At 47.2% G+C, this 10852-nt stretch overlaps 1 protein-coding gene across 1 annotated transcript in view; it reads left to right on the top strand.

Annotated features, from left to right (window-relative positions):
• KHDRBS3 (KH RNA binding domain containing, signal transduction associated 3) overlaps positions 1–10419 on the top strand; it is a 155571-nt gene extending 145152 nt beyond the window's left edge. The window contains exons 8-9 of the mRNA XM_082858988.1: positions 7767–7825; positions 9653–10419. Of these exons, the coding sequence (XP_082715114.1) occupies positions 7767–7825; positions 9653–9744 (151 nt within the window). The 3' untranslated portion in view covers positions 9745–10419. The remainder of the gene's footprint in view (positions 1–7766; positions 7826–9652) is intronic.
• Positions 10420–10852: the final 433 nt, after the last annotated feature.

Raw genomic sequence — 10852 nt, forward strand, 5'->3', positions numbered from 1 at the left:
CAGCTGCAGACTAATGGAGAACTCTTTGTAGTTACTAAGGACCCAGGCCTCTCCCTCTGTTTTCACTATCCTCACCCTTGCCTTGTGTCCTTAGGCTCACCTCAGTCTCAGGGTGGCTGTCACGGCCCCAGCCACCAGACTGGGGTTCAGGCAGGAAGAAAGAGGAAGAGGAAGCCATACCTCCTGGGCGGGTCAGCCTTCTGTTAGGGAGTTTCCTGGAAGCTTCACCTCCTGAAGCTCACTCCTGTCTCGTTGGTGGCCTCATCTGCAGAAATGGGCGAGAAACGGGGTTTTGTGGATTGATATGTTATCACTAGCACTTCACCCTCAGTCTTACAAGGAGTCTTTTGGTAAGAAAGAAAGGGAAAGTGCACACTAAACAGGCAGCAACCGCACATTGATCCTTCCCTTTTAACATGTATGTTAGATTGCTTCTTTTAGATTTGTTTTCCTTTTTCTGAAATATAATGTACATACAGCAAAGAGCATAAATTCACACTTATCTGAAGCATGTACATAGCTGAGTGAATGTTTCCAGAGTATACACCCACGTCACCAAGAGAGCGATTCCAGCGAGTGTAGTGATTGGTAGTTAAGTTAGACAGTGGCGAGTGTAGTGATTGGTAGTTAAGTTAGACAGTGGCGAGTGTAGTGATTGGTAGTTAAGTTAGACAGTGGCGAGTGTAGTGATTGGTAGTTAAGTTAGACAGTGGTGAAAGCCACCTGGGGGAGTGGGAGAAACTAGCCTCGCATCCTGACTGCCCGGCACTGTGGCCAGTCACTGCTTTCCCGTCCCCGAGGCAGACCGAGTGTTGTTCTGTTTGGGATGCTTTTCTCTTCCTTATTGTCTGGCTCTTCCCTTAGGTGGCAGTTTAGACCCCAAAACAGGTTCAGGCACCCCACCCCCGAGTTCCTTCAGAACTCTGGGCTTCTCGCGATCACAGTACTCCACTGGCCTATTTACGGTTGTCTGACTTGCACACTAGACCAAACGTGTTTTATCACAAAGACCGGATCCTGTTCACTGCTGCAGCCCCAGTGCCCAGCACGTGGTAGGTGTTCCAGAAATATCTGCCGAACGGATGTTGAAACAAGGTGATATCTGAACTTCATAAATTCCTGCCAAGAGCATCCTTCTCAAGAGAGTGTAAGAAGCGAGAGTTTTCTCTCTTAAATGGTGGGAAAATGTTGGTTTTAACCTAAATTTATGAGATAGAGATGATACCAGATTGCAAGTTTGTTTTAAATATGAGAGAATTTGTGTGGAGTACCTCGCACAATACAAGGCTCCTACTAGGCATTTGATAATATCTAATAGATACTATTTGATAGTGTCTATTGTTAGTGTTATGTTAGCTAGCTCTTGCTAGCTGCCCACCACCCGATGCTAGTAGTTGACATAGGTCCTTTAAGTTAGGTTTGCCAGTCGCTACCGAGGCACGTGCTTCAAACTGCTGTGTGATGTCTTCCTGAGTGGTCTCTCACAGGAGGTGGTACTCTCGAGCTCTGAGGAGAACAGAATACGAGAAAAGGATTCTGAGTGTCTCATGAGAGATTAAGGTTAAACATGGAACTTTCTGGCAGGCCGGTCCACGTGTGTTACTGTGACAGGTTATTCAGACTCTATTTCTGAAGTCTTTGAAAGCGCGAGGGAATCATTCTCTCAGATGGTTGAGACAGTTTGGCCTGAAGCCCGGAGGATGGATCACATGACTCCTCAAGGCCGATTTCTCCCCTTGATCAGGCAAGTACCAGTAAGTTCCTGCACTTTATAGTGAGGTCAGATTGAGAAGTTTTTCACGGTAGAGGTGGAAGATCTACCGTACCGCGTGTCTCTGATTCTCTGGCAGACCTACGTTAACATTTAAAATCTCTTTATTTGACAAAGTAATTGTTCCATCTGAAATGAGGCTTTGCAAACTGAATTACAACCCCAGGGTTAAGAACCGTCGCTGCCGTTTATTCTGTGCAGAGGAAGTGGCCGGCGGCGAGGGGCACTGTGTGCGAGCCCACTGAGTCACAGCTCACTCCCTGTCGCCCTGTCGCGGGAGGCACCGCTGCACTCCTCACCTCCTGGGCAGCACACACTTCATTCACTCGTCCCTGTCACTACTCTTCTTGAGCACCTTTTACGTTTCAGACGCTTGTAGCAGCAGCAACTCAAAAAGACTAAGCTGCCTGTCCAAGATCACACTACTTCCAAATGGAAGAACAGATTCAAAACTAAGTGAACCTTTAATCCGGGATCCGAGCTCTCTGTCCCTTTGCACGTGTTCCCTAAGGGATTGCATCCTGCCTCATGGTTTGGAGTACCTTCTATACGGTGATGACTGCAGATTCACGTTTCCAGTTCAGACCTCTCCCCTGACCTCTCCATTTCTCTTCCCAGCTGCCTCCCGGTGGCCTCCTCTGGAGGTCTGGGAGGCCCGTCAAACCTGGCCTCTCCCAGGCCAGACTTCTGATGGCTTCCCACCCAGAGCGCTTTCTGCCTCAGTCTTCCCCATCTCAGGAAGTGGCAACATCGTTTCTCCCTGGAGCCGTGGAAACGTCCAGTAACTTCCCATCTTACTCAGGATAAAGAAACCAAAGCCTTTCAGTGGCCTGCGTGACCCTACATGACTCACCCCTGCCTCCCCCTCATCCCCTCTGCTCCAGCTGTGCTGCCTTCCTGGTCCCAGATGGACCAAGAACGTGCCTCCTTAGGACCCTGGCACTTGGTAGTCCCCAGCCCAGGATGCAGTCCCTCAGGCGGCGTCTGCTGTGTGTGGTCAGCTGTGTTACATCTACTGACCAGTCACATGACAGGCCTGAGAACTGACCATTGAATTTAGCAACTTGGAGTTCATTGGTTACCTTGACAAGGGATGAAAATTTTAAGAACAGTAGTGGGGATGATTGCAGTATATTGGAAAGCATGGTCAGCATAATCCTTTTGAGGGAGGGAGTGAGACCAGAGAGAGGAAATTGTAGTCAGAGTGGCATATACGAAATTGGAGCGAGGTGGGGGAAGACTGACGTTATCAGTATGACAGGGTCTAGGGTGTGACCTGGGAGTTGGTGGCTAAAGGAGACTCGAGACAGGATCAGTGGACAAGAGTGGTCCAGGCGCTCGAGAGACCAGCTTGTCTGAAGGATTGTCTGCCTGCATATGGAAAGCATCAGGACTTAGGACAGCGATACTGTCGGAAGGCTCAGAGCTGGGTGTTTGTACGGCGGCATGGAGCATCGTGGTTAGAAGTGGCAGTGGTGTGTCTGTAGGGCGGCGGTGGTTGCAAAGAGAATACTCACCCTTCCTGCGCTCCCAGTGGTATGTGGGCTGTGGGGCATAAAAGAAGAGGGCGGGGCTGCCAGGTAAGAGCTGTCATTAGAGGAGAAGCAAGTTTCCATTGAGGAAGAAGGTAAGAGAATGTCCAAAGAGGAGGCTGAGAATATGTAAGGTGTTTTGCCCACGATGAGCCATGAAGGAATTCCAGAGGGCACGGTCGGGGTGGAGATGAGGACAGATGGGGGTGGGCAGAACTTTACAAGCACTGGAGGTAAAGAGTAACTAGTGGTCTAGAGTTCCCTGAGCTGCACAAATACAAGCAAAGGGCCTAATGAGATGAGTTCCAGCGACTCTAAACTAGAAATTCTGGAGAGGCGTGAAGAGGTTGAAGGGATATGGGACAGATTCGTGTCAGGAGTTCCTTCTTAATCCCATTCGTGGAGACAGGGTGATGTGGGAACCCGGAGTCTCTGTCCTCCTCTTGAATGCCTGTCGATGGCCTGGGGAGACGTGGACTTGGTCCCTGTGCTGCCGTTTGCTCCTTGACCCCCCGTGTTTCCGTCCACTGCCGGGCCTATTTCTTGACTCTGGTTGATGGGATCGAGAACCTCCAGGAAAGCCAGGAATTATGCTGAACGTTTGGACTTCCTTCACCCCCTGATACGGGGTAGAACGCAGAGGACAGATAGAAGGCCTGGGGAGACGTGGCCCTGGTGCCAGTGAGGGGAGCCCATTCTTGATCTATTGAGGGAGGGGGCTTCCCTTGACTCCTTGTGATGAAGTTGAGGCATGGTCAGCCTAACGTGTTTTCTTGCATATTATTAATATTGTAAGTGTTGTACACATAAATGAAGAAATTTTTAGAATTTTTCCCCTTTGCCATATGTTGGTTTTTTAGTTTATCCTTGGGAAATAGGACACGTCTTTGGTTAATAGACATTTGAGGTGCGCGAAATGAAATGCTGCAAAAGCAATTCAGATGGAACTGACAGGTGCGAGGATGGGGCTCAGCTGCTCCCAGCTTCTTGGTTTGATGACAGTCTTGAAATAAATAATCAGAAACTGGGTGAAATGTTAGCAAATGTCAGTTTAAAGTTTTCACTTGTCAAAACTAAGATTGTCTTATCACCAAACCATTGCAGGACCAAATTATGCTACCTTTGATTCTCCTGTTCCTTGGGAAACATTCTTCACCCCTGATTTTTTTATGCTGAACCACGTTAGAGCACTCCGCGGACGGATTTCCGGTCGACACTGCTGTTCACTCCTGCTCACTTCTTTAACAGAGAGGACTTAGTTTGGGCAGAAGGCAATTGTTCGATTCCTGTTTGTAGGTCTCAGTACCTGTCCCTGACGGGTCCAAGTTAAACAGTGGGGACCTGTCTCAGTGAAGAGAATTCTTTTCAGCTTTATGAAGAGGTCACTCTCATTGTTTCTGTGCAACGAAGAGAAAATTTTAAAGAGCATCGCAGCTTTATTTGTCTAAGGAGCCATTACGACGTAACTTCTGACCTTTGGAAAGAAGACTGAGGTTCACTTAATTTAGTGCTGAGTTTTCCAGAAGCAGGAGCCAATTTATTTTCAACAAAATGAGAATTTATGTTGACTGCTTGAGTCCAGATGCTGTACATGAGCCATGGAGAACGTTAGGGCTGCTCTGCCCAGAGTCTGGGCAGCCCAGCGCAGGGGGAGGGGCACTCAGACTCAGCGGGAGGGTGGGCAGCTGCCGCAAGTCTGCCCAGCCCTGGGAGGCCCAGGTTTTAGACTCAGATGTCTTGACCCGTATTTGGCAATGACATTTTATCAAAAGTTCCGCTTCTAAATTTCTATCCACAAGACGAGAAAAACCTTCTACTTTAACAGCGGTTCTCATATTGAAAGCTATTTAATCTTAAGAGGTAGGGATGCCGTATTTTTTTGCTGTTGCTTGTTTTTGCTGGATTTTTTTCCTTCTTGAATATGAAGGTCTCTCTGTTCCTTTTTCAGCTAGTCCCTCTTTTCTTCTCGCCATAAATGTGTATAATACTTGGATGGAAAATTAGGACTACAGAAAGGGAGAGGAGGAATTTGAGACCAGAGAGAGAACTAGGCACTTAGAATTTGCCGTGATCGTATGGCACTGGGTTTCGCGTGGACCCTGACTTCTGTCTCCGAGCATGAAGAGGGATCACGTAAGCCCCAGGGGAGCGAATAGGACATTCTGGAAGAGTGGCAGAGCAGGTGGGAGTCAAGCAGGAACCACCGGATTAAGGGGGCCAGGCACGGCGAGCGCCGTCCGCCTCTAGCGTGGGTAGGTGCTCAGCACAGGGCAGCACAGTCCTGAGCCTTGAGCACAGCTGCTGCCCCATGAGCTGTGTGACTCTGGGAGGGGGGCGCCCTCACCGAGCCTCGTCTGTAGAAGCACAGAGATTCCACGTAGACCCGTGGGCTCGTGCCTGTGGAGAAGCTGTCAGGACGGCAGGGGTCCAGCTCAGGAAAGTCCACTCCTCTCAGGCTCCCTTCCTTTCCCGGGGTTCTCTAGGTGTGAGTGCCAGCTCTCAGCTGTCCTCGGAAAAATTGCAGATCGCCGCCTGGTCTAATAGGTCAGCCGTGGGAGGGACTGCTGTGTTCCTGGGCTCCAGTTAAAGCAGCCAGCGGAGCCCGCAGCACACTCCAGGCCAGAAAGCTCACACCGTCACCGGCCTGGTGCAGTGTATTGGTTAGCTTCTGAGGACGTGATGAAACCAGGATAACAAGAATCTGGCCTGTGTTTGCGCGTGGAGGAAGCATTCTGTGCTGAGGAACATCCCAGCGCAGGCCTTTTATCAGTGCTTATTCACCCTGCTTAACACGACTCCTTACAGACGCTCAGCTTGCAGCCCGCTTCCTCCTCTGTGCCCGGCACGCCACGCCCACCGCTCACCCCGTCTTCAGCTTCACCAGGGCTCTCAGAACGTGCTCAGGCATCGCCGTCTTGTCCGGACACAGCAGAGGGCGGAGGTGCCCCTTCCTCTGTACCCAGGCACTCAGTTCCTGGAGAGCGAGGGCCCGTGGGGGCCAGGAGAGGGGTGAGACACGGAGGAAGGGCTGTGACGGGGACACACCCAACCCTGGGAGGTGGCAGTGTGCTCTGAGGAAGCGGCAGTTAGGCTAAAGAGTGGGTGGCAGGCGCTTGGAAGGGGAGGGAAGGGGCACATTTCCGGCAGAAGGAGGCGCCATCCCCACAGGCTTGAGGCAGACGGGCTCGCAGCTCCCCGCCTCGGGCCCTTTCCCTCATAGGACCTGCCTCCTTGGGCTGCAGTCAGTGGAGTTGATGATTAGCCTCTGGTGATATTTACCTGAGAAACCAAAGGTGGGCGGAGAGGACGAGGTGTGGGTCTCGCCGGTTGTGTCGCCTGTATGTTCCCTGTGAGATTTTAGGCTGGCCTCCCAGCTGTTGTGATCTGCAGTATCCTTGCCTGTAAGATGGGCACGGCAGCCCTGCTTTCTCACCTCAGGAGCTGGTGCCAGGCGACGCCCACAGCGTGGATTTTATTCCTCACTCCGTGGCGTCCTAGGGTGTTGCTGAGCTGAGCTGGTCATTTTCCATTTTGATTAGAATTTCTTACTTGATTGCATCAAGTTGGAATAATGAGAATGTTTATTTCCAGGACAATCCAGGATAACAAATTCAGGATGATTGTTTCCCTACAAAATTAAGAAGAGTGGGAAAGGGGAGAGCAGGAGAGAGTGCGTGAAAGCCCTCCTCCGATGCTCAGAATAGCGTTAGAAACTGGATCATACCCGCCGTGGTCGAGTCATCCAGATTTTCCACAGATTCGTTCCTGTAAAAGGTTATGCCTAGTTCACATCCTTCGTGTGTGTGTGTGTGTGTAGCCTGTTTTGCATCATCTACAGAATGGCCGTGGTGCCAGACCCCCTCCCTCCCGGTGTCTCAGGGATGTTGTGCCTTGGAATACAGCTGTGCCTGTGCTTTGGAAAGATTCCTGGCCTCTGTCCTCACAGACTTGGCCAGGGCTGGTGACTGGACCGCAGGGGGCTTTCCTTTCCCGCCCCTGTCACACACAGTCCTCCTGCTGGGCAGCCACTCCCGATGGGAATGGGATGGTGCTGGGCAAGTAAAACGTTTCATCCCGTCATGGTGTTACTTTATTGTAAAGTGAACTGCCCACGGGTCACACAGCATCGAGTTGTCTGGTCCGTAGGTTTGTGCCTTCCGTGAACTTTGCATCAGTTGGAAAGAAGCCGTGGCTGTCCTTCCTCCTGTCCCCTGTCCCTCACACGAGCCCAGCCCAGGTTCCGGGTGCACAGGCTGTGATTGTCCACCGCACATGCGTCTCCTCTCAGGCCACAGGCCTCTGTCTTCTCTGTGGGAATTCCTTTCAGTGTTTATCCCTGCCCTTTATTAGTTATCTTTAAGTTTTAGAATTCTTCCTCGAGTATGATTTAAACTCACAGGCAAGTCAGTTTGTCCTAACTGTGTTTTCGTCTTTTTCTGCTTGTTTTGTTTTGTTCGATACAGTGGTGCTGATTACTATGATTATGGACACGGACTCAGTGAAGAGACTTATGATTCCTACGGTGAGTAAATGGCCAGAGTGGAGCCGTAAATAGAAAGGTCATAGAAACAGCTTGAAGATCTTAACTCAGGGGAAATCTCATACAGACCGAAATTGAGACAGCAGCTCCCTCTCGGTTCATCTGTGCTTATCTAGCTATCTTCAGAAGCTCCTTAAGGTTTAAATTTAATTTTTAAAGAGGACTGAAGACTTGCAGAAGATTACAGGAATTCAGATTCTAAACTTAGATTTTCTGTTTGGGATGATTGCCATGTGCTGATTTTCTCACTATTGAACAGTGTGCCAAACGGCAGACACTTGATAGAATGGATCTCTTTGAAGTGTCTTTGCTTCTTGACAGTAAAGAAAATGAAGCAATTGAGACCACAGCCCTACAGTGATTCCACCACCCCCATCTTTATATTTTAATTTATTCGCAATCTCAAATCCTCTAAAAACATTACGGTGAGAATCATTCAGTAAAGGTTACGGAAGCACTGAGCCGGGAAGGAGATGCACGGCTCTCTCAGGCTTACGGGGAGACATCGAAACCCCACTCATTTCAGTGGGAGCTGGCCGAGATGCCGGGGAACCCATGTCCAGAGTCTCAACATGCAGAAGGACGACAGGTTTAATTAAAAGAATTGACGGCAGCAACTTAACCATACTAAGAAGCTCCTTTGCCACGGGGCAGAGATCAGAGAATATGAAGCTTCAGTCAGTTGCAAAGCTCTGATGAATGCTTCGTGCCCAGTGCAAGTGAATCAGGATTCTCGTTAAATGGATGTTATGACATTTCTCTGAACATAACTGAAAAACCATTTGCCAGTGTTCCCTTTGAAGTGCATTTTGTTGTATCACCTGCCCCAAGCCTTGATGAGCAGCGCACCTTGGTTTTTTTTGTTGTTGTTGTTATTCCTAACAGACGCTTCAGAGAAATACCTTGGCTTGCTGAATGCTGTCTACTTAAATTGATGCAAGTTAGCTGGAGGGAATGACGTTGATTGCATGTTTGTATCAAATAAGAGGTCATTTTCAGCGTTTTTTTTCCTTCACAGCTTTTTTAAATTGGTCTCCACGGAGGCATGGCTTTTAAATCGCAGTGTGTTGCAGCATGGATGTGAACTGCTTGTTGTCAAAGGTCCGCAGATCACTCACTGACGGCCCAGAGATAGGGGGTGATTGAATGTCCCTCTGTTACAAATAACATCGTTCGGTATGGATTTAGTATTGGGATGAAAGCAATTTGACATTATGTCACTGAGATTATTTCATATCCAGGAAGTATTTTTGAGGCATAACTCTCCACCCAATACAACCTTCATTGACTCTTTGAAGGACCTGTGGAGAACGAGGCATCGTTTCCCCCTCCCAAGCTGCCCGTTTCCATTTTGCGCTCCAGTTTGCTCTCCTTTTGCCTTCACAAATTTTTATCTGTGTTTTCTTTTTTTTGAAGAAGAAATCCAAGTGACCCTTTTCCCATTCTCTTTCCCATCCATAGATGTCTTCACGTTTAGCAAGAGGCAGTTCAGTTTGCTGCTTGAGTTTGCATTTGTTAAATGAGTGGCCGAAAGGAAGTTCCTGCAAAGTTGGTTGCCATTTAAGATACAAAAATTATTTGTCTTCCCAGGCTGGTAGGTTTTGCTAGTGAGAGGACCATTTTCCATTGTGTTTGTAATTTTTTTTTTTTTTTTTAAAGCAAATTCCCTTGGGTTTTTTTAGGACCTCGGGGGATACATACCTTCAATATGGCATCTACCGCTGGTTCAGGGCTAAGTTAGACTCTGAAAAATGAAGCCAGTGGGATCCCTGGCAATGGTCTAACTGTGATTGATCTGACTGACTTTAGGGCAAGAGGAGTGGACAAACTCAAGACACAAGGCACCCTCGGCGAGGACAGCAAAGGGCGTCTACAGAGACCAGCCGTACAGCAGATACTGATTGTACTGTCTGATGTTGTGACATAGCCAGTCTCCACCAGTCCTGTATACTGTTCAAAGTAATTGTTTTCTATGAACAATCCCTTTTTAAATAAATCAAAATGCTTAACATCTGAATGGATGGAATTTAAAATTACTTTGTTGAAACATCAACCTGGGCAGAAAAAAGAAAAAAAAAAAGATATGTAAAATTTTGTTATTTCCAGTCTGTATATGAAAAAATAGGTCATCAAAAGGAAAAAAAAATAACTTTGATTAACTAGTGTTAAACAAAAAAGATAGGTTTACTAAATATGTTAATCCATCCTTTTAACATAAGCCTCACCTTTCATTTTAAAGGTTTCCATAGAAATTTAGTTATTTTATCTTTCAGCCATATGCTAGTTTTTTTTTTTTTCTCTTGCCAACATGCGTAAAAAGGGAAGCCAATTACAAGTGCAAATAATGTGGTATTCTTTTGTAACTCAAGTCTTGAAATGTTCTGTAGTGTTAAGCAAAGTCTCCTCTTGCTTGATACTAAATAAACTTTTGAAAGAAGTTTTGTGTGTGTGAGCTAACAGTTTCATGTCTCTCTTATTTAAAAAGGCCTTCATAAATAGTCGTAAACAGGGAAAGGATTCATTTAACAACGCTTGTCAAAAAAGGGTCACACTAAACATTGTACAACTTATTTAAAACATGGTATAAAATTAAATGTACCATTATATACTCACCGTAGATTTAAATGCTGTTTAAAGAGTCCAAATGGTATCAAGCTGCTTGAGTGGCACGTTAAAAACTACGCAAAACCAAATCTTGTTTAAAAACTGGTTTTAAAATAACTACTGATTTTCTGAAAAAGATGTGATCAGTTTTCATCTTGTTGAGCGTTTTTTCACTAGTGCAACTTTGGATTTTTTATGAGAATTTTGGTACCTTAATGAACACCTCGCTCCATGCTGGAAGCAATAAGCACAAAGCTTTTAAAGACATTCTGACTTGACTAATTGAGGTCGCACTCGCCAAGGCTGAGGATGTGTAACCCTCAAACGGTCTTCATTGTCAAAGGTAAATAAATCAAATAAGATTTTAATCTCACTTAATTTATCTTAATATAACTAATAAAACCA

This window comes from Leucopleurus acutus, assembly GCF_964270905.1.
Source record: "Leucopleurus acutus genome assembly, chromosome: 17".
Classification (NCBI taxonomy): domain Eukaryota; kingdom Metazoa; phylum Chordata; class Mammalia; order Artiodactyla; family Delphinidae; genus Leucopleurus; species Leucopleurus acutus.